The 23,836-nt window shown below is 43.3% G+C and overlaps 2 protein-coding genes across 7 annotated transcripts in view; one reads left to right on the top strand and one right to left on the bottom strand.

The window, feature by feature from the left end:
• tmem104 (transmembrane protein 104) overlaps positions 1–13,024 on the top strand; it is a 170,034-nt gene extending 157,010 nt beyond the window's left edge. For all 3 annotated transcript variants that reach the window (XM_072242293.1, XM_072242292.1, XM_072242294.1), the window contains 2 exons: positions 2,488–2,581; positions 11,191–13,024. In XM_072242293.1, the coding sequence (XP_072098394.1) occupies positions 2,488–2,581; positions 11,191–11,948 (852 nt within the window). In that variant the 3' untranslated portion in view covers positions 11,949–13,024. The remainder of the gene's footprint in view (positions 1–2,487; positions 2,582–11,190) is intronic.
• A 2,162-nt stretch (positions 13,025–15,186) lies between these two features.
• LOC140187222 (glutamate receptor ionotropic, NMDA 2C-like) overlaps positions 15,187–23,836 on the bottom strand; it is a 123,010-nt gene continuing 114,360 nt past the window's right edge. For 3 of the 4 annotated variants that reach the window (XM_072242313.1, XM_072242312.1, XM_072242315.1), the window contains 3 exons: positions 23,069–23,256; positions 20,761–20,993; positions 15,187–17,232 (listed from right to left, as the gene is read on the bottom strand). In XM_072242313.1, the coding sequence (XP_072098414.1) occupies positions 15,790–17,232; positions 20,761–20,993; positions 23,069–23,256 (1,864 nt within the window). In that variant the 3' untranslated portion in view covers positions 15,187–15,789. The remainder of the gene's footprint in view (positions 17,233–20,760; positions 20,994–23,068; positions 23,257–23,836) is intronic. The other variant, XM_072242314.1, reaches the window with a different exon arrangement.

The following is a 23,836-nucleotide window of genomic DNA, read 5'->3' as shown; positions in this document are numbered from 1 at the left end:
ACCTTCAAGAGTAATTCTGAGAGTTCACTGTATGACTGGCAAATAGTTATTCGCTTCTTCCGAGATTAGTTCAGTGAATTATTTTTAATATGCCTGCTTCGAGTAGCTGAACAGGACCACTTTCAAGTACTCATCAGAGGATCGGAATGTCACAGACAACCATGGTTTCCCCACAAAATCATTCAGAGTCTTCCCCAACCAGAAGCCTTGGGTGAACCAAGACTTCTGCAGTCTGCTGAGGGCTAGGTTGATGGCATGTAGGTGTGGTGACCAAGGAAAGTACAAGTGGTCCAGATATGACCTGCGGTAAGCCACCTCACGTGTGAGGAGGCAATTCCAGTCTCACCTTGAATCACAGAAAGATGCTTGGCAGCTGTGGCAGGGCTTCAGTGCTGTCACTTCCTACCAAGTAAAACCAAGTGATGCGCAGTATGTGACAATAAGGTTTCACTTTCAGATGAGCTCAGTGTCTTTTATGCTCTTTTTGATTGACAGAAAATGGAGGCACCTTCATGAACTCTCGCAGCCCCAAATGACCATGTGATTTCAATCTCTGAGGCCAACATAAGAGAATCCTTCAGGTTGGTGAACCCATGGAAAGCATCTAGCCCAGACCAAGCACTGAAGACCTGTGCTAATCAACCGGCTAGAGTATTTGCTGACATCTTTAACTTCTCACTTCCACAGCCTACTTCAGGCAAGCTTCAATCAGACTGGTGCCCAAGAAGAACATGGTATCCTGCCTCAATGAGCATTGTCCAGTACCATTTCCATCCACTGTGATGAGATGCTTTGAGAGGTTGGTCATGAAACACATCAACTCCTGCCTGAGGAGCGACTTGGATCCACTCCAATTTGCCCACCATCACAACAGGTCAACAGCAGTAGCCATTTCATTTGCTTTCCACTCAGCTTTGGATCATCTGGACAGTGAAGATGCATACATTGACTACAGCTTTGCATTCAACGCTATGAACCCCTCAAAATTAATCAATATGCAAAGACCTCGGCCTCAATACCTCCTTGTGCAAAGGATCCTTGATTTTCTCACTTGCAGTCCTCAGTCAGTTCGGACTGGCAACATCATCTCCTCCACAATCACCATCAGGACAGGTATACCTCAAGGCTGTGTGCTGAGCTCTCTGTTCTACTTACTTTATATTTATGACTGTGGCTTGGTACAGTTCCAGTGCCGTATTCAAGTTTGCTGACGACGCCACTGTCATTGTCCTAATCAAAGGTGGTGACAAATTGGCATATAGGAGGGAGATCGAAAACCTGGCTGAATGGTGCCACAACAGCCTCTCACTCAATGTCATCACAACCAAAGCATCGATTGACTATAAGAGGAGAAAACTGGTGGTCCATGAGCCAGCCTTCTTCAGGAGATTGGACATGGAGGGGTCAGTAATGTTAAATTCTTTGATGTTATCATTTCAGAGGATACGTCCTGGGACCAGCAAGTAAGTGTCATTACAAAGATAGCATGGCAGTACCTCTACTTCCATAGAAATTTGTGCAGGTTTGAGATGTCATCTAAAACTTGACAAACTTCTATAGATGCACATTGTCCTGACTGGTTGCATCATGGCCTGGTATGAAAACATTAATGCCCAGGATCAGAAGTGCCTACAAAAAGTAGTGGACACAGCCCAGTCCATCACAGGAAAAGCCCTTCCTACCATTGAGCACATCGACATGGAGCACTGCCAGACGAAAACAGCATTCATCCAGGTTATGCTCTCTGCCTGCTGCTCTCATTGGGGAGGAGGTCCCACACCACCAGGTTCAGGAACAGTTTTTACCCTTCACCATCAGACTCCTGAAAGACCGTGGGTAACTTCAATCACCTCAATGTCAAACTGACTCCATAAACTAGTATAGATTGACCTTTAAGGACTCTGCAAATCACTTTGTCAGTATTATTATTTGTTTGTATTTGCACAGTTTGTCGTTCGCACATTGGTAATTTCTCCATCTTTATCTGAGGACTCCATTGTATTTTTGTATCTGCTGTGAATGCTTGCAAGAAAATGAATCTCAGGGTTGTATAGGGTGACATATATGTACTTTAATAAATATACTTTTAACTTTGAACTACATGTTATATATTTTACATTATATATATTTAAAGCTGGAAAATCAGGCAGTAATCTTAGGGTTTTCTAGGATGTAACTTACGTAGCTCTCAACTAAAGCAATCAGAAGTTTTTTTTCCTAATTGTCACCTTAGCCATGCTGTAAAACTTCCTCAGGAATGTGAACTTTTGATAACAGTGGTAAAAGAGGAGTCAAAACTACCCAGGTTGTAAACAGCACCTGTTCCATGCACCATGTGGACAGTCATCACCTAACAAGTTACATTAAGATCTGAATAATTGCCCTATTTTTCTGCAGCATTATGCGTCATATTGTAATGGAACCATGTTATAGATTTTGACCTTGTTCTGTTCATCTTAATAGCTGTCACTTTCCATTGTTATGCAGACAGCGTTTTCATTGCTTCTTGGGCCATTCACCTTCTTCAATGTGCAGAAGACCAAATATCTCCAGATTATCACCTCCCTGATGAGATGGATAGGTAAGAATTTTATTTTGCAAAATGAACTCACTTTCTGCAAAAGAGACGGTTGATTTGATCCATTGCACAGTAAGTACATTGCCAGAACTGAGGTTTCAAGAATGCACGTGACTGTGTGTTCCTTTTATAAGAGCAGCTTCTTAAGTTAAAGGCTAACTTTTGCACACAATCACAGATTGGCTGTTGGGGGTGGGTCATTTGATTGTAGTGAGCTATAGGTACTGCCACTTCAATCTGGCATCTGAGTAATGCACAGTAGATTTGATAATTTATCTCCTAATATCATGCTGTGCAACAGGCATTTCCATTTAAAATGAATTATCAACAAACTCTATTCTTTTGAATCTTGGAATTTCAAATTTTCTTTCACATAAAGCATTGGGTTCATAACCATTTCTTTCACATAAAGCATTGGTTCATAACCATATTGACAGTCACTTTGTCTTTATCACCTCCCTTAATTACTTCATCAAAAATATCAAACTAATTCAGCAAATCATTTAATCTGCGTTTGCTGGATTTACTTTTTTCCCAGATGATGGGGCCAAATCAAGATGACTGATAGTTGCCATTTGTGGCTCAGTTTATCTTGGACCTCTGCTTTTGGCTACGCACCTTACAAGTCTCAAACAAGCTGGGCAACAGGCTGGCTGTCCTAGATCCACCAGTGGTCTCACTGTGGGATACTGAGTCTCTAAAGGAAGGAGCCAAGTACTCTCTGAAGCCAGGTCTGGCTACTTTCATCATCTCAATCATTTGCTGGTAACTTAAGGTGTTTTGATTACATCATTTTTTTTATTTTTCACCATTTTTATGACTTTGTTTATTTATATAATCACATGAGTTAACTGATTTTTATCAGAGGCATTTCAGAAGGCTGTCATGGTACTCTGAGGCAGGTGCTCCATACCGTTGATCCTTGTGTACGCTGTCCTCCGCAAACCAAATTCTGCATTCTCTGTCCATATCTCTGCCAACTTAATCTTAGCTCTCTTCCTTACCTGCCCCTCACCAAAAACACCTTGCCACAATATACGCACATAAAAGTTGCTGGTGAACGCAGCAGGTCAGGCAGCATCTCTAGGAAGAGGTACAGTCAACGTTTCAGGCCGAGACCCTTTGTTAGGTCCTGACGAAGGGTCTCGGCCTGAAACGTCGACTGTATCTCTTCCTAGAGATGCTGCCTGGCCTGCTGCGTTCACCAGCAACTTTTATGTGTGTTGCTTGAATTTCCAGCATCTGCAGAATTCCTGTTGTTTGCCGCAATATAACCTGTTTAGATTTTTATGACCCCAGTGACCCAGAAATCGAAATCCCTCCATGCCTGTGTCTTTTCACCAAATCTCAGTACCATTTTGTTTCCATTATCATGGACTTGCTGCATCAGCAGAGAATTATTTTTTGTTTCTGCAGCTTTGCTTTTTAATTCTTTCCTGGCTCCCTTAAATCAGCCTGAATGATCGCTGTCCTTATCCTTTGTCAGTGATAGTTTGAGATCAAAGGGAAATGTTTATAACATTGTCAACAAAGATCAGTAGCAAGAATTGGGAGCATTTCTGATTCACCTTGAGACCAAAGCACTGATAAGCAAAGGGAGGTAGAATATGAGAGAAGGTCTATGTTGCCTTTTGTCAGAAGACAGAGGCAGTAAACAGAAAACCTCTGGAAATAGTAGAGAAATACAAGTCTAAAGTAAATAAGGAGCACAAAGAAATTAGTGCTGGAGAAGTGAATGGGGCTGGAAGGTGATAACCCCTCAGGGTCTGAGGATCTGTTCCCTAGGAGTATAACAATGACTGCTGTGGAGATGGTCGTTGTACCGTCGCCATTTCCAAAATTCCAAGGATTCCAGCAAGGTTCCTGCAGACTGGAAGGTGGGAAGTGGTTAAGAAAGGAAATCATAAGTGTAGAGCAGCTAGCCTGATATCAGTCGTGGGGCAAATACTGTAATGTATTATTATGATAATAGGAGAGGCAGAATGCACGTTGATTAATGAAAGAAAAATGATGTTTGTAAATAAGGAATTTATTTTTGAGGTTATAACTAGCATAATGAAGCAAATTAATTACTGTGGCATATTAGATTTTTAGGTCTTCAGAGAGGTGATATGAGAGATTATGAAACAATTTCCAAGTGGTTGGTATTAGGAATAATAAGTTAACTTTGACATTGGTTTGGTTAGTGGGCACAAAAACAGTCAGAATTAACAGGTAATTTTTGGTCTTGGATTCTGCAGGGATCAACACTGGGGCTCTAGTTGCTAACAATCCATATGAATGATCTGGAACAAGGGCAATATATCCAAGCTTGCTGATAATTTGAAGCTAGCTGACAGTGTGGACTGCAAAAGGATACATACAGGGTGTGGGGGAGTGCCAACATATCAATGAATGGGCAAGCAAAAGGCAGATGAAATATAATATAATTTTGTTAGTAAGGCAGAATAGTTGTTAAATGGTGAAAGTTTGAAAGGGGTTGGTGTTCAGTGGTAACATCTGGGTGTCCTTGTACTCAAACCACAGGAAGTTAGATTGCTGGTGCAGGAAACAAGTGGGAAGGCAAAGGGTATGCTGATTTTCACTGAAAAAGGATGTGAGTTTAAGAATGGCAGCATCTAGCTCCAATTATTCAGGGTCCTGGTGAGATGGTGTCTGGAATACTGAGTACATGCAGGTCCAGTCTTCCTGTCTAAGAAAAGATTTGCTCATGTTAGAGGGAGGACAGTGTCCGTTGACCATATTGATCCCTGGGATGTTAGGTTTGTCATACAAGGGGAGATGAAACAGACATTCTGAAGAATAACATGATTTTATTAAAATATGCAATATTGTTATGGAACTTGTCTGTGGATGCAAGGATGGCTTTCCATGTCTGTGTGCATAGAACCAGAACAGAGGCTCAAAGTTCGGGGCTGACCGTCTAGAACGAATACGAGAAGAAATTTCATCCCTTGCAATTCGTGAATTTTTGGAATTATCTAGCCTGCAAAGCTTCTTGAAGACTGAGTTACTATATTTAAGAAAACAGTAAATATCTAGACACAAAAATGAATGGTTATAGGGTTGATACCAGAAAACTGATGCTGGATTTGGCGATCACCTGTAACCTTTGAAAGGGAGAACACAACTACGGCTGTGAAGATCCCTGCCGCACCTGATGACCCTGTGATCTCCGTCTCAGAGGTCGATGTTAGGCTGTCTTTAAAGAGAGTGAACCCTCACCAGGCGGAAGTTCCCGATGGAGTACCTGGTAAGACTCTGAAAACCTGTGCCAACCAACTGGCGGGAGTATTCAAGGACATTTTCAACCTCTCACTGCTACAGGCAGAAGTTCCCACTTGCTTCAAAAAGGCAACAATTATACCAGTGCCTAAGAAGAATAACGTGGGCTGCCTTAATGACTATCACCCGGTAGCACTCACATCGACAGTGATGAAATGCTTTGAGAGGTTGGTCATGACGAGACTGAACTCCTGCCTCAGCAAGGACCTGGACCCACTGCAATTTGCCTATCGCCACAATAGGTTAACGGCAGACGCATGGCTTTAGACCACCTGGACAACAAAAACATCTATGTCAGGATGCTGTTCATCGACTATATCTCAGCATTTAATACCATCATTCCCACAATCCTGATTGAGAGGTTACAGAAGCAGGGCCTCTGTACATCCCTCTGCAAAAGACCACAGTCTGTGCGGATTGGTCATAACATATCCTCCTCTTTGCTGACGATCAACACTGGTGCACCTCAGGGGTGCGTGCTTAGCCCACTGCTCTACTCTCTATATACACATGACTGTGTGACTAGGCATAGCTCAAGCACCATCTATAAATCTGCTGACAATACAACCATTGTTGGTAGAATCTCAGCTGGTGACGAGAGGACGTAGAGGAGTGAGATATGCCAACTAGTGGAGTGGTGCCGCAGCAACAACCTGGCACTCAAAGGGTGAGACGAAGGAGCACATACCAATCCTCATGGAGGGATCAGAAGTGGGGAGAGTGAGCAGCTTCAAGTCCCTGGGTGTCAAGATCTCTGAGGATCTAACCTGGTCCCAACATATTGATGTAGATATAAAGAAGGCAAGACATTTGCTATTCTTTATTAAGAGTTTGAAGAGATTAGGCATGTCAATGAATACACTCAAAAACTTCTATAGATGTAGCATAGAGAGCATTCTGACAGGCTGCATCACTGTCTGGTTTAGGGGGGGCTCCTACACAGGACCGAAAGAAGCTGCGGAGGGTTGTAAATCTAGTCAACTCCATCTTGGGTACTAGCCTACAAAGTACACAGGGTATTTTCAGGGAGTGGTGTCTCAGAAAGGCAGCGTCCATTATTAAGGACCTCCAGCACCCAGGGCATGCCCTTTTCTCACTGTTACCATCAGGTAGGAGGCACACACTTAGCGATTCAGGAACAGTTTCTTCCCCTCTGCCATCCGATTCCTAAATGGACATTGAGTCTTTGGACACTACCTCAGTTTTTTTTAAAATATACAGTATTTCTGTTTTTGCACAGTTTTAAAATCTATTCAATATACATAATTGATTGACTTATTTATTTATTATTACTATTATTTTTATTTTATTTATTTTTTTCTCTCTCTTCTATATTATGTAGTGTGTTGAACAGTTGCTGCTAAGTTAACAAACTCCACGTCACATGCCGGTGATAATAAACCTGATTCTGATTCTGATCTCGTTGCATAACAGACCATTTTTTTTAGAGGAAAAGATAAAAACTGTCCATAGATTGTACCAATCACTGTTTGACACATTTGCAGTAAAATCGGGTTTGGAAAACACTCAAAAAGCTGGAGGATCTCAGCAGGCTAGGCACATCTGTGGGAAAGCAGTACACTTAACATTTCGGGCTGAGACCCTTCAGCAGGACTGGGGAAAGAAGCTGAGAAGTAGATTTAAAAGGTGAGGGGAGGGGAGAGAGAAACACAAGGTGATAGGTGAAACCAGGAGGGGGAGGGATGAGGTAAGGAGCTGGGAAGTTGATTGGTGAAAGAGATAGAGGGCTGGAGAAGGAGGAATCTGATAGAAGAGGACAGAAAGCCATGGAAGAAACAAAAGGGGGGAGGAGCACCAGAGGGAGGTGATGGACAGGCAAGGAGATGAGAGGGGGAAAATGGGATGGGGAGTGGTGAAATGGGGGTGGAGGCGCGTTACCAGAAGTTCAAGAAATCGATGCTCGTGCCTTCAGGTTGGAGGCTATCCAGACAGGATATAAGGTGTTGTTCCTCCAACCTGAGTGTGGTTTCATCGTGACAGTGGAGGAGGCCATGGACTGACATGTCAGAATGGAAATGGGAAGTGGGATTAGAATGGGTGGCCACTGATCTCACTTTTTCTGGTGGACGGAGCATGGGTGCTCGGCGAAGCAGTCTCCCAATCTACTTCGGGTCTCACTGATATACAGGAGGCCACACCAGGAGCACCAGACACAGTAAGTGCCCCAACAGACTCACAGGTGAAGTGTTGCCTCACCTGGAAGGACTGCTTGGGGCCCTGAATGGAGGTGTAGGGGCAGGTGTAGCACTTGTTCCGCTACAGTGGAGAGGGATGAATGGACAAGGGAGTCACATAGGAAGCAATCCCTGCGGAAAGCAGAAAGTGGGGGGAGGTGGAGGGAAAGATGTGCTTGACGTGGGATCCCTCTGGAGATGGCAAAAGTTGTGAAGAATTATGTCCTGGACGCAGAGGCTGGTGGGGTGGTAGGTGAGGACAAGAGGAACCCTATCCCTGGTAGGGTGGCGGATGGATGGGGTGAGAGCAGATGTGCATGAAATGGAAGAAATGCGGTTGAGGTGAGCGTTGATGGTGGAGGATGGGGAGCTCCTTTCTTTGAAGATGTAGGACATTTTCTTTGTTCTGGAATGAAAAGCCTCATCCTGAGAGCAGATACGGCGAAAGCAGAGGAATTGAGAGTAGGGGATGGCGTTTTTACAAGTAAGAGCAGGGTTGGAGGTATAGTCCAGGTAGCTGTGAGAGTCCATGGGTTTGTAATAGACATCAGTAGATAAGCTTTCTCCAGAGATGGAGACAGAGAGATTGAGAAAAGGGAGGAAGGTGTCAGAAATGGACCAGGTAAATTTGAGGGCAGGGTGGAAGTTGGAGGCAAAGTGGATGAAATTGATGAATTCCGCATTGGAAAAACTTGTTGGGAAGAGAATTGAGGCAGAGGAGATGACACAAAAATGTTTACAAGGTAGCATTAGAACTGCCGACATATTACTGGGCTTGGTGTTGTCTATGTAGAGTTTGCATGTTCTCTGCTGTGACAGGGTAGATTTACTCCAGGTGCCATGGTCTCATCCCACATACTAGGTAGATAATTGGCCACTAGGTTGTCACTAGTGCAGGTGAATAGTAGCAGAGTTGGGTGAGGTCTCTTCCTTCAGTTAGTCCTGACGAAGGGTCTCGGCCTGAAACGTCGACTGCACCTCTTCCTAGAGATGCTGCCTGGCCTGCTGCGTTCACCAGCAACTTTGATGTGTGTTGCTTGAATTTCCAGCATCTGCAGAATTCCTGTTGTTTGGGTGAGAGTTAATGGATTACAAGGAAATAATTCTGGAATGGGATTGATAGGGTTGCTGTGAGGATGGCGAACCCATGGCCCATGCAAAGATTCTGTTGGCACATGTCATGCAATGCTGCCTGTCAATAATAAATCCCCCTTCATAATAAAAAGATGCATAATGATTATCTTTACTGCCAAATGAAGCAGCAAGTAATTTCTTTTTACAACCTGAGAACAGTGAAATGTTTTTGCAGTAAACACCAATAATTGTTGTTACTAATTCATTTATCAGCAATAATCTCTGCTCAAGTTACCATGGCATGTGAGATTTTTTTTTAGATTACAGCCAATTTGCACACATGGTCTCAAAAAAGTTCACCACCCCTGCTATCAACTCTGAGATAATGGTCCTGTACGTCTTAAGAAATGCAAATATGAACAGTACTTTTGAACTGGATAGGGACTTTTCCATGTGACCTAATGTACTGTAGGTGCTGATAGAGTAGGTCATATTTCTACTGGTAGAATTTCTTTATCCAACCCTGATAGCAATATGAATCACACAATAGGAGGAACTGGCAATATAGTCTTAACACAAAGAATGCTGGAACGCATCAGGTTGGGCAGCAGCTGTGAAGTCAGAAACAGTTAATGTTTCAGGGCGGAGACCTTGCATCCAAACTGGGAGAAGTTAGAAAAAGTGTAGGTACTTTTGGAGTTTGTGTGCATTTAATGAAAAGTTAGTAAATATAAGAAGGAGGCACATTGAGGGTTATACCAATATGAAAAATAATGGAAGGAGGTTCAGGTGCAGCATTTTCTGGAATTTATCTTGGATGGCCTATATTATATGAGTATTATATTCCAAGCAATTTCCCTGCTTTCCACTCATATTATAGACTCCACTTCTCATTCTCATTTCCCCACCACCTACTCCCCAACTACTTGAAATTGATCTTTTTCTTCTAATTGACATCCAATAATGGACGGAGTTATGACTGAAACTTGAATTTGCTAACATACAGGCATGAGAAGTTGGTCAACGCACAGCAGGTTTCTCCTAAGTAAATATTGGGCAACGGTTTATACTCTTATCAGCCACTTTATTAGGTACACCTGCTTGTTAATGCAAATATCTAATCAGCCAATCATGTGATGATGCAACAATGCATAAAAGCAAGTAGACATGGTCAAGAAGTTCAGTTGTTCTTGAAACCAAACAGCAGAATGGAGAAGGAATGTCACTTAAGTGATTTTGACTGTTGGTGCCAGATGGGGTGGTTTGAGTATATCAGGATCTGTTGATCTCCTGGGATTTTCACACAAAACAATTTACAGGGAATGGTGTGAAAAACAAAAAGCATCCAGTGAGCAGCAGTTCTGTGGGTGAAAATGTCTTGTTATTTCGAGAGGTCAGAGGAGAATGATCACATTGATTCAAACTGACAGGTGCGCACGGTAACTCACATGACCATGGATTACAACAGTGGTGTGCAGAAGAGCCTCTCTGAATGCACAACATGTCGAACCTCGAAGTGGATGGGCTACAGCAGCTGATGGCCAGAAGCATGTACTCGGTGACCACTTCATTGGGTTTGGGAGGTCCCTGATAGAGTGGCCATTGAATGTATGTGGTGGACAGATTCAGCTTCACGTTCACACTTGGGAGGGAAGTGGCCAGAGCTATCTTTGCTGTGGCTCCTTGCACAGCTTGCATTCAGGTAATTTCCCCATGGAGCTTTTGTTAAGTGAGCTAGTCATTGTAGGCCACTTGGCTTTCATGCCACTGAAGCTGGCATCCTCTTGGGCCAATGCAAATGTGTTGGCAGAAGTCAGGAGCAATCAACTTTAGCTGCTTGATGGAGCACTCACTTTTAATTTTAATATGATGCAAAGTGATAGCCTAAAACAGTTGCATTGTGTGTGTCTCTCTCTACAGAAGTTGCCTGACCTGCTGAGTATTTCCAGTATTCTGGTTTTGTTATGTAGCTTGTTTCTGATTTTTGTTTTCTTTTCTGTTCTTTCAATGTGTTAAATTCTTGCTTTATTTTCTAACCATTGTTTTCTTGCCTTTCAGCTTTTACAATCATGATCATCCTGGCTTTGATCAGGATAAGTAAAGGGAGAGGAGAGGGTCATCCACAGATTGCCAACTTCTCCGGAATCCCCAACTTGTTTGGTGTCTGCGTCTATTCTTTCATGTGTCAACATTCCCTGCCCTCCCTCATCACCCCCATCAGTAAGAAGAAGCACATGAACACATTGGTCCTGGTCGATTATGTGCTCATCCTGGCCTTCTACAGCTTACTGTCTTTCACGGCCATCTTCTGCTTCAGTAACCTGAAGGACATGTACACTCTCAACTTCACTAGCAACTGTGATGTCGTCAGTGTGCCCTTTATCCGCTACTTCTTAGGGCTTTTCCCAGTTTTCACAATCAGCACAAACTTCCCGATAATTGCAGTTACCTTGCGTAATAACTGGAAGACCGTCTTTCACAGGGAAGGGGGAATGTATCCGTGGCTCATTGACCGGATTGTCTTTCCCCTGATCACCATTATTCCCGCTATCCTAGTGGCGTTCTGCACCCATGACCTGGAGACTCTGGTGGGCATTACTGGTTCTTATGCAGGCACAGGCATTCAGTATATCATTCCTGCCTGTTTGGTTCACTTCAGCAGAAAGGACACTGAACTGGTGTTCGGAAGTCACGCTCAAAATAAGCACAGCTCACCATTCAAGCACACTTTCTGGGTGGTATTTGTACTGGTGTGGTCAATGTCATGCTTCATATTTGTAACAGCCAACATTGTACTGACGGAAACTAAGCACTGAGCATTGACACTGCCTGAAAGGACACCTGCCTTGTCTATCAGACTTGAAAGCCCTAATTCCTTCACTGTGACTAAAAGTGAAGATTTTGCAGGTCACTACATCATGCTAGTCAGTTGCTGTTTTGCAAACATATAAATCTTCATTCCTCTCCCCAGGGTACTGATTGGTTTACTTTTGGCAGAAAGTGGTGTTTAATTTGGGCAGTTTATAAATTAAATGAGCAGCTTCTTGCAAAAGGAATCATGTACATTGTTAACCCTAGAGTGATTCACCACCGTTCCGGCTTTGAATGTTTATCAGTGACTGTTCCTGTTGAGGAATGTTCTTGTGAACCAAGACAAATTCCTTGTGGTTTACAATTATTGGTGATGATTAAACAAGATGGCTGCAGACAAAACAGCCATACACCTCAGCTGTAAAATGTAAAGCATTTGGTGCGGTTCTGTGGGATAAAGCAGCTTTAATCTGAAGTGACAACATTGTTGCTGGATATAACCTGGTACTTTTTAACCTGCCCAGTGCTGATTTGGATATAAAGGGCAGATGTTTTCCAAAGAATGTACAGACTCCGGCATCCCTTGGCTGCTGATTTGCCAGGTGTAGAGGTACAACTCTACATATCCAGTTTAAGTCTGCTTTCCTACCCTTAATAACCCAGGATTCCATCCCCCGCCCCGCCCAACATAACTCCCTGTTCCCAATAATTCACTGTTCAACTTTCCTCCAGTGCCTTGTATTCTGTCTGTGAGGAAACGTGCTTTGGTTCCTCAGACCATTCTGTTGTGCCTACTTTTCAACCCTCTCCACTTGGAGAGACAGGGATGGGATGGTGACTGCTCAAACTGCCGGACAGTGCAGGCAGACTGGTTTACCACCCAATCACAAGCCTCCGCTTCGAGCTGGATTTTTGTCGCAGCCTTCACTCCGTTGCACACCCCAGAATGCATCATGTTTTGCGTGGGAAGAATTTAAAACAAAAAGCTATGAATTTTGCAGGAGAAGGTGGTTTTGTGTTTCAGCACTCAATACCAATGTATAGTTATGTATCCCCTATTCTAATTGTACAGTAAAGTATTTGGAACCTATTTGTCTGCCTTGTTGTTAATCAATAGCACAGCCTTCATGTGTCCTCTTTGGAACCAGTAATACGCGGGTTTACCTGTGATGACCAGTGATAGCCGGTGTACCTGAGGTAGTGTTTATAATACGAGGTGACAAACGGGTACTGACCATGTCAGGAGGTGTGTACAGTCTGACTGGCACCGGACTCGATTCATACTGAGTTATCCTGAGCTGCCAGGGCAGAGCTCCGCTGGTTGTGGATTTCATCATTTAGATCTCTTGCTAATGTTTGAAGTTGGAACTTGATTCACATTGAATCACTCTGATTTTGATTGGAGTGCTCAACTTAGTTTGTGATCTCACTCTATTTAATTTTAGAATTATTTATATTCCGCAGCTTGAAATACTTGCCAGACTAATTCATTCCAGTTGTCTGACCTTGTAACTTATTTCCATTTGATCTCTCAGTGTCAAATATGAAAAGTTGATATTTTTACAAAGATGTTGGATCAAAGAGAGTTAGCACTCAGCTCCCTCTGCCTCTTCATCAGAATCGTCAGGTTAGAACCTGATTCACACAAAGCACCATCTCATTGCACAAGGGAAGAAATTGATCTTCATCAATAAAAAGTTATACGGCTGCAAAAGGTTGACATCAAATAATGTTCAAATATTTTGAGATATGTTAATTATGGATATGGTTTCACTTCAAGGTTTATCTAACTGTAAAGTTACTTTTATTAAATTTATTGAGTAAAATGAAAATCTACTCAACCCCAAAACTGAATTAGCTAGAGACACAGTTTCACACTCGTCTCTCTCTCTCTAACTTTGCAATTTCACTGTTCTATTAACTAATTTTACATCATAATCTGTTTCTTGTGAACCATTTTATTCAGTTTTTGCAAGCCTGGGAAGACTACAAATTTTACCCCTGAGGAGATAGTGGTGAGCTGTTGCCTTGAACTGCCGTAGTTCTTCTCATGAGAGGATCCCCACAGTATGATCGAGAAGTGAGCTCCAGAATAGACCCAACAATGGTTAAAAGCAAGCAAGATATTTCTAAGTTATGCTGTTGTGCAGCTTGAGGGAAACTGCAGGTGGCTAGTACACTTGTCCTTGGTCGTTCAGATGCCATTAGAGCAGCCTGGGTGAATAATTGCAGTACATTTTGATGGCACAATCTGTAGTCAGTTTGAGCTGGTTATGGAAAGAATGAATATTTCAGGTGGCTAGTAAAGGGAGCTGGTTTGTCCTGACTGTTGTAAAGCTCTTAAGTTGGAATAACAAGGGAACAATGTTCCATGACACTCCCGAATGCACATTAGCTGAGGAAGAATCAGCAAAACTTGACTCAGTTCTATCACTAAATGTACAGCGCAAGGACTTAGTTTTGAGTCTGAAGTTGCACTCATCTACAAACTTTGTAATTCATATATAAGGTCCCTCATGTAGGTCATTTGAGATCTTGTTCGAGCATCCACTGTAAAAATTTGAGTCAGAAATCACACTCAAAGCTGTATCAGATTTGCTTGACTTGACTTTCTCATCTCTGTAATATTAGGATTTGATTCAGTCTGAAATTATTCTCTAACTGTGTAATGATTGAGCTAAGTGACTTTGAAATCTTTAATGTAATGTTAGCATTTGATTCATTTTGATATCTAAAGTACATTTTTTGAAGTTAACTCATTCTGAGATCTAATTGTTTAAAGTTGGATCACTGAAAAAACGGAGTGATTTTGGATTTCAGTTCTTGCACTCTATTTTCCCTATGTCCTTCACCTCCTTCCATGTTCCAACACATCAGCTACAATTAACATGCCCTGCCCTGCCCTGCCACTTGTCCCTCGGTTTCTCCTGGTCGCCTATCAAAGACATTGCCTCTGCTTCACCCATCTTCATCTGCAATTTTCCAACTTTCCCCAGTTCTGATGAAATGTCTTTCACCTGAAACATTAACTCCTGTTTATTTCAGACTAAGAATGGTTAAATTTACATGGGATTGTGTCAGATAAGAAGCCCTTGATTCTTCCAAACTTTTGAGCCTTTGTTGAGAACAGTGGCTGGGCCATTGTGCTGACCACACTTCCCTGCACCTTTGTCTTCCCTAGTGCCGAAGAGCCTCGGTAACAAAGGGATTTGAGCTTCTCCGGCAGGGAGGTGGCTCTGACACTGATCACATTATGGCTAAGGTTGGTGCTGTTGATTCTGCCTGCATTGGTATTAACGTAACAAGCAGCTGTGCTTTGGAATAGTCCAGAGTCTTGAAGCATTTAATGTTTTGTAATCCATTTTACATGTTTGCCGATCAGAGAATGTTTTTTGATGACCACTCAACAGTTCATTTAGCCTATTCTTAAAGCTTGGTTGCTAATCTGTTGAAGGCAAGACAAACTTTGTTCATGTTGCAAAACACTATACTTATCAGATTTAAAGAAACAAAACTTCATTTCTCTGGTGAAGGCTTGTGTCCCAAGAGAGCTATGGTCCTGAGTACGGTCTGTCAATGTCTTTCCTGAATTCAAAATCTTTCGCCTCCATGTTCTGTCTGTTCACTAAGACCCTTGAAGCACGATGGGATTTTTGCTAAGTTGTATTATGGGCAAGTAGATCAAGAATAGCGTCCGGAAATATTACTTTAACCCACACTGATGCATTGCCAATCAAGTTGCACTTTGATCATTGAGTTAAGTCTTTTAAACTCACTGAAAGGGAGGGAGTTCTCTGAATCAAAATAACTTCCATCCTGTTGATCAGCTCTGAACTTTATTGACTTCTATACCTCAGATTCCAAGCTTAAAATCCTCGCGCATTTTCTCAAACGAGGGGAATTGTCTTCTGCACTTCTCAGCTCCAGGTTGAAGCTGCTTGTGGCTCTTGTTCCACGTTGGATGGCCTTGCATGTGCCAACTGCGGGATGCCTGAGAGTGCTGCCCTGGTGCATGGTCTTTCTTTCCAAGTACTTCATGTGAATGCTCCTGTCACAGGAGCAGTCCTCAGAGCCAGCCAACCAGCGGTGGTGCTGTGAGCCCCATCTCTGCTGCCAGACATACAGAGAGGGCCTGGGCCATGAGTGATGCTGCAGTGCCAGGGAGGCACATCTCAGGCTCGCTGAGCTTTGCAGACAGGCCTCTCTGTAGGAGGGAAGCCTGGCAGACAGCGAATACTTGAGCTTTCTGGGTGTACTGAGGTCCAGATGCCTCCTCCTGTGGTCTGAGAGTCCTTCCCTGACATTGGTAGTTTTCCTATCAGGTTTCAGAATCTCACTGTCATGACTGTGGAATGGCCCAACGACCTCTCCTTGTGACCCTGACTTCAAATTTGCTAGTTTGACCTGAAATCTTGTGGTTTCCTCCTCGCCCTTTGTAGCTCTGATGTATGATGATCGCCTGGTCATGAGGGGTAGTTTCTCTGGTTGCAGCCCAGGGTAACACCTGCTGCAGGGCCTGTGGTTTTCCTGCCTGGAATATGAAACAGAGGGATGCAGGTTTGCCATAAGCCATCTCTCATCCATTCCAACGGAAGGTTTTAGGATAGTGACCTCTGACCCACTCTGACCAGATGCAGTGTCTGTAGGATGGGCTAGCTTCCTGCAAGGCAAGGGAAGTCTCCTTCTGAAATACTTTCTGTTGTAAATATCCTGTAAATATTCATCACTGTAGATAAATGGGATACTAGAGGGCTTCATATTCTTTCTCTCATCAAATTCCTTGCTGTGTTGAGAAAGCATGGGAAGCTCACTAGGACAAATGGGATGTGGGATGTTGTTTACAGTTGACCTTGGAGTAAGACGATTGCTGATTGACCTGTGTTTGTATTTAGTAACCGTCTGATTCAGCCAGACTGCCTCTTTGTCGGGAGATGTTCTGATGGCAGTGAGTGGGTGTGAAACCGATGTCGGGGGTCTTAGCAATGATGGGTAGTGGGTGGGCAGTACGCTGGCAGTAGGCCTCCTCTCGGTGGAATGTGCGCCTTTGATATTCTGCAGTGGGCCTTTAGGAAGATCACTGGCAATGTCATCACCTGCCGGTGCCCACAACCCTGTGGCCTTGGTTTCACTCTCCAGAGAACTTTCCATATTTGTGGAGGAGGCCAAGTCCTTGGCAGCTTGTAGCATCTTCAGCACGCTGGCCTGAGAAAAGTTGGAAGAGATGATAGGAGATGCAATGTGAAGTGGGCTGGGGACCACCTGGACACCACTGAAACAGCTGTAAACTCCCTGAAATAGAGTACGAAACATTGTTAGCACTCTGTACTGCTTTGAGCATAATCCCATGTGTTTCATTCCCAGCCAGGCAGGTGCAATATCAGGACTACAAGTACAATTTGATTTGCTTTCAAGAATAAAGGTCAGAAAGTGAGTATTTCTCACAGGAGAGCTTCATTTTGGAGAAATGTCTGGGTTTGCGCACAACATGGGCTAGGCACTGAACGGGTGCAGTGTGAGAAATATTTGCTCCACCCTTGTTCCAGGAGGCCATTAAATTGTGCATTAACTGCATGGGATCTGTGGTAACTGGGCTGTTTGGATGCAGAATTGGCTTGAAGACAGAAGGTAGTGGTCAATGGAAGTTAGGCTAGTTTTCAGGCCATGACTCATGGTGTGCCACAGGAGTTTGCACTGGGGCCTTATTGAAAATGTGAGTTCACAGACGATACAAAAACTAGTGGTTTTGTGAATTGTGTCGAAGATTGTCTAAGGATACAGCGGGATATTGATCAATTGTGTGGAAATGTTACAATTTGGGAGATCAAGTGTGAAGGTAGAATACACTGTTAATGGCAAGACCCCAACAGTGTTGATTTGCAGAGGTTTCGTGGGGTCCAAGTACATAGCTCCTTAACAATTGCTGCAGGACGTTTGATAGGGTGGTAAAAGCCCTATAGCACCCTTGTATTTATTGATGCATTGAGCTTTAAGAGTCAGTTAAAATTCTAGTTAGGCTGCTTCTAAAATATTACATTCCTTTCTGCTTGCTCCATTATAGGAAGCATATGTGGAGAGTGCAGAAGAGATTTACCAGGATGCTGCCCGGATTGGAGGGCGCGTGCTATAAGGAGAGGCTGGACCAACTGGTATTGTTTTCTCTGGAGCAGCAGAAGCTGAGAGGAGACCTGATCGCAGTTAATAAGATTTTGAGAAGCCTAGTAAGAGTCAACAGCTGGTATCTTTTTCCCTGGGTCAAAATGCGTAGTACTAGAGGGGATGCATTTAAAGGCGGGGGGTGATAAGCTGAAAGGAAATATGTGGCGGGTATCTGGAATGCACTGCCAGGGGAAGGTGTGGAGGCAATGCCACAGAGGCTTTTAGATAGGCTTATTCATGTGCCTGAATGGAGGCACTGTGTTGGGAGAAAGGGCTAGTTCACTTACACGTCTAATTACTACTTTAATTAGTTCAGCACAACATTGTGGGCTGAAGAGCCTTTCCCTGTGTTGTACTGTCCTGTGTCCTATGAAACCACCCAGCCCTGGGAGTTTACTACTGGCAGTGCATTCATCTTCCTCACTACTGTAGCTTTACTTTTCAGTTTCTATTCATGTCTGGAAAGCCACATAGTCAATCAATTTTGCTCGCCATGAGAGAGCCATTCCTTTACATTGAGAAGTCTACTATTTGAGAAAGATGAAGAGGAATAAAACTGTTAACGTCTACTGTTGGGAAACTGCAGCCATTAATTATGAAGTGAGACTTTCCACTGATTAGAAAGGCAAAATGATATCTGACATATAATCCTCTCATTTACAGTTTACCTGTTTAAAGGGCCAGGCCACCTTCATTTTCCTAACAAAACTCTGGTCTTTCTTTTTTGATTTTAGTAACGCCTTGTCAGTTCTTTTCAAATCCTTTTGATATTTTGTTTGTATTCCTCCACTTCCCCTATGCTGCTAGAATTGATTTAGTTTCAGATTTCTTCATATTTTACTTGCCCGCAGGCTGCTGGCATCATTGATACAAACATTCACTGCCCATTTTCAGCAGCCCATGGGGTGCTGTTGCTGGTAAGAAGTGTGGGTCCCATGCCACCAGATTCAGGAGCCATTGTCACCCTGCAGCCCTCGGGGTCGGTTCACTCTCGTCAGCGCCGAACAGACTCTGCAGTTTGTAGACTCACTTTTCAGCGAGTCTGCAGTTCATGTTCCATGTATTATTTCAGCACAATTTGTACTCTTCTGCACGTGGTATGGGTGTCGTCATTGTTCTGTGTGTTCTTCGTGGATTCTACCATGTTTCTTTGTTTTGAGGTTGTACATGATATATATACTTTGAACTTTGAAGTTTGGGCCATAGCAAGGAAACTAATGGTTGGAAAGAGAGGTACAGAATTTGAACCTAAGGTTGAGCAATGGGGGTACAGTAATATGGATGATATTTCTAGGCCAGAGTGGTGTGACATTTGGAGGTAAACCCTTGAAGTTGGGGAGATGCTATGGAAATTGCTGTAGTATATTTTTAGTACAATCACAGTGGTGCAAGGAGTCATTTGGGAGGGTTGATGGGGTGGGCAGTGAAACAAGCCTCTTTATCCTGAAAGGTGGTGAAATTCTTGCGAGCTGTTGGAGCTGCATTCACCCAGGCAAGTGAGCAGGACGCCATTAGTCTCCAGACCTGTGCCTTCCTGATACTGGAAAGGCTTTGGGTTATAGGCAGCATCAACACCCTCTTGACATGTTCTGCTGCCTCGGTATTTCTCTAGTTGCCCCAAGTACATGTTAGATCCTTGTAACAAACTATATGCTCCCTCACATACTCAGATTTCCTCCTGACTTCTTGGTCATCAAGCTTATGCTGTCTCTCAGAGCAATTCCATTCTCCCACTTATTGCCCCGTAACTTACCCTGATTCTCCTGCCGGTCACCTATACCACGAGTAATTTACTGTGGCCAATTAACCTACTAACCAGCATGTCCTTGAAAATTATCTGAGGTTCAACAAGTTTTGAGATGGTTTGTCTATGAGCAACGATATTTGAGTTTGGTTCTAGCATAGAACATCTACACTTATCCTTAATACAGTTGAAGATGTATGAGGGTGTTAACTTTTGACAGGGTATAGTAGCAGTTCTGAGGTTCTATTAGACCTAGCCAGGCTTTGAATAAGGCAGTCTTATGTGGTGGCTAAAGATGTTCGCAACTTGGGATCCAGAGGCCCTTTACTTAATGTTATTGGCCCATGGCATAGAAAAGGTTAGGATCCCTTGGCTTAAGGAAATAGTCAGAGATGTGAGACCTAAGGAAGATAGGTGCATAGGAACTCAAAAACATTATAAGCACTTATGAAATGTTGGGTATCCCATCTTGAGGCATAGATGTAATGTGGGTTTGTGCATCTTGGAAGGCCCACAGTTGGAGGTTGCCCTACTTAACCAAGTAAAAGCTGTATGACAGTAACCTCAGTAACTGAGCATCAAAGCTGTGCAGAACAACAATAAATAAAGTAAATCAAAAGCTGGTGTTGGAATCCTGCTACTCGGTCAGAGTGACCACAGTTGGAGCATGCTACGCAAGAAGAATATTTCAGTTAAATTAAATTGACAAGGGGCAACCGTTGTCAAAACAAACCACAATAGATGTGATTCTTCAACTTCAGGATTACCCTGATCACCCTACTGACAGGGTCAACAGTACAAGTCAATTCACTCATACTGGCTCAAATGGATGTGGGGTGGGGGGGGGGGGGTCTGTGGCATGCTAGGCAAGTTTGCCAGTGGTGAGTTCCTTTCCTGACTTGCTCCATGCGCCTTACCCTGCTGACAGCTAGCAGACAATCAGTTTTGCTAGCTTCTTTCACATGGTGCCTCAGCTTCCAATACACCAAATGTTCCCAGGCAAAGACGAGCAGGCTGAGGCCCATGGCCACGAGCAACATATAGAAGACACCAGCCATGTTATCGATATCGAGTTTGCTGCTCATCGCCTCATTCTTCTCCTTCTCACAGATCCCTGTCAGCCAGACAGTGTGTAACTTGTGTATATCTCCTGTGGAGAGAGGAGGTACTTCACTAATTAGTGGGTAAGAGATGGGGGGGGCAAAGGATGGAGTGTGAGGGTGGAAGATGAGAGTGAGTGAGCGATCAGTAGAGTTGGATAGCAACTGATGTGAATGAACAGGAAAACAGGATCTTACCAGGTAGTCAATGGAAGGGTTAAAGTCAGCAGGGCAATGAATGAGATTGGATAGGTTCACATAGTATTGTTTAATGTTTGAAGCAAAAAAGTAGATGTTTCACCAGTGTCATTTGTGGCATTCTTTATCTAACTTGATCTAACCCTATCAATATATCCTTACCTTCCTCTTCATCTGTATCTAGTTTTCCTTAGATACATCTTTGTTACTGGACTCTACTTACAGAAGTGAAGTTTCTTTCAGTTTCCCCTTTACATTATGAGAGACAATTTAATAGATAGATATACTTTATTGATCCCGAGGGGAATTGGGTTAATATTGATGGTCCTCAGTCTCCTACATTCACAAGAGTACACATTTCCTCTGTTTATCCCACAAAAGTCTTCCCTAATTCTAAAAGTACCCATCACGCAATTTCCCACAATCCACCCCAGTTGGTCTGTTCTGGAAGCAAGAGGCCTGTCCATTAATTTTTCTGTTCAATATATCCCTCCATTCCAATATAATGTTGGTAAATAAGTTTTGTACTTTTCTAGTGATGTTGTTCATAATGTGGAGAACTATTCACAATGCTGCGTGTATGATTCAGTTAAGATTTTGTGAAAATTTAACCTTCTCTGCTCTTCCAGTCCATTCCATTGGAAACCAGTGCTTTATTGAATGGCCTTATCACACAGTGATTTGTATATCTGCATAGTCTGATCTCTTTGTTCTTTGACCATATCTTGGCAAACTTTCCAATGTGTAGGTTGATTGGCTTATTTTTAGTTATGCCAGTTGTGAGCCCCGCTACAAGTTGTATCTCATTTTTTTGGTAACAACAAGGAAGGGATCAATGCTGGCTTCCAGGGATGCAATCCCATTTATCTCATTCCACCTCTTCCTTGTTCCATGAACCTCATTACCCCATCTACATGCTTTGATTCTTTTTGTCCTCATCGCAGCAGGGTAATTTACTGTAGCTAGTTAACGTGTAAGGAGGCTGGAGCACCTAGGTAAAGGAAACCCTGGTGTCAAGAGGGAGATCATGTAAACATCACACAGACAGCACCTGAGGTCTGATTAAACCCTTTTCTGAAGCTGTGAGACAGCAGAAATAACAGTGTGTGATATGTTTGTCTTGCTTCTAGAATTCTTCCTATAAAAAGTCTCAATACCACAGTATGTTATCCCAGGCCATAATTGTGTGGTATATACTTATTCTGATTTCTTTTGCTTCAAGTTCAACTATTAATGCGCAGCTGGATGGTGAAGGACCATAGGCATTAAAGTGGGTGTAATTTATTAAACTATTTGGGATTTTTGTAACACACATCAAAGTTACTGGTGGACGCAGCAGGCCAGGCAGCATCTCTAGGAAGAGATACAGTCGACGTTTCAGGCCGAGACCCTTCGTCAGGACTAACTGAAAGAAGAGCTAGTAAGAGATTTGAAAGTGGGAAGGGGAGGGGGAGATCAAGAGCTGGACAGGTGATTGGCAAAAGGGATATGAGAGGATCATGGGACGGGAGAAAGATAAGGGGGGAGGGGGGGAAGCCCAGAGGATGGGCAAGGGGTATAGTGAGAGGGACAGAGGGAGAAAAAGGAGAGAGAGAGAAAGAATGTGTGTATATAAATAAATAACGGATGGGGTACGAGGGGGAGGTGGGGCATTACGGAAGTTAGAGAAGTCAATGTTCATGCCATCAGGTTGGAGGCTACCCAGATGGAATATAAGGTGTTGTTTCTCCAACCTGAGTGTGGCTTCATCTTTACAGTAGAGGAGGCCGTGGATAGATGTCCCATTCCCATTCTGATATGTCTATCCAACCTGAGTTTTGTTGCTGATTACACTGGACCGCATGGTGCACAAGGCCAATGTGCCATCACTCACTTTCCCCATTGCCGCCTGTTCCCTGTGAAACGGGTGTTAGAACCTCGAGCTTACCGTCACCCAGGAACTGCAAAAGGGCCAAGTCAATGGCTCGCTTCCATCTGGAATTTTTTTGCAGAGCAATCCCATAACCAGTTGTGGCAAATACCTTTCCACTTCCAATGGTAACAAGCTTACAGCCTTCATCCTTCCCAGCCATGTAGTTGAGAACAGCTGCATCGTAAATAAATGCATCAAGCTTCCTGCAAGAAAGAAATGCGTCAACTGAAAAGTGGTTTTAATTTTCTTTGATCTCAGTGTTGCTACCACCGTCCCTAATTACATCACCTTCAGAAGATGATGTTCAGGTCAGTGCCAGTGAAGAGCCAGACATTTAAAGATAGTGAATAACTTCAACTCCACTCACTTTCTTCACACCAAAGATAAAGCTACAGGATGTTTCTTGGGCCCAGTCTGTGCCTGGCTGGGATATATGGAATACACTTTGGCTGGATCAGTCCCTTGTTTCCTTTCTGCTGCATTAACTGCATTGATGCTATTTTCTGCATTCCTGCTGAATTTAACAATTTCTTTACATTTGCTCCCAATTTCCACCTTGCTCTCCTCTGCACATCTATGACTCTCTGGATCTCTTCATCTCCAAAAATAAACCAAAGGTTAAATGAGAAAGGTAGTGGCTGAGATTGAGAATCAGGTGGATTATGCACTCCTCAGGGGTGTGTGCTTAGCCCACTGCTCTACTCTCTCTACACCCATGACTGTGTGGCTCTTTATAGCTCAAATGCCATCTCTAAATCTGCTGATTATACAACTATTGTTGGC

The sequence above is a fragment of the Mobula birostris genome, chromosome 24 (assembly GCF_030028105.1).
Source record: "Mobula birostris isolate sMobBir1 chromosome 24, sMobBir1.hap1, whole genome shotgun sequence".
NCBI lineage: Eukaryota > Metazoa > Chordata > Chondrichthyes > Myliobatiformes > Myliobatidae > Mobula > Mobula birostris.
Note: the sequence above shows the minus strand (reverse complement) of the source record. Positions and strands in the feature narration are given on the sequence as shown.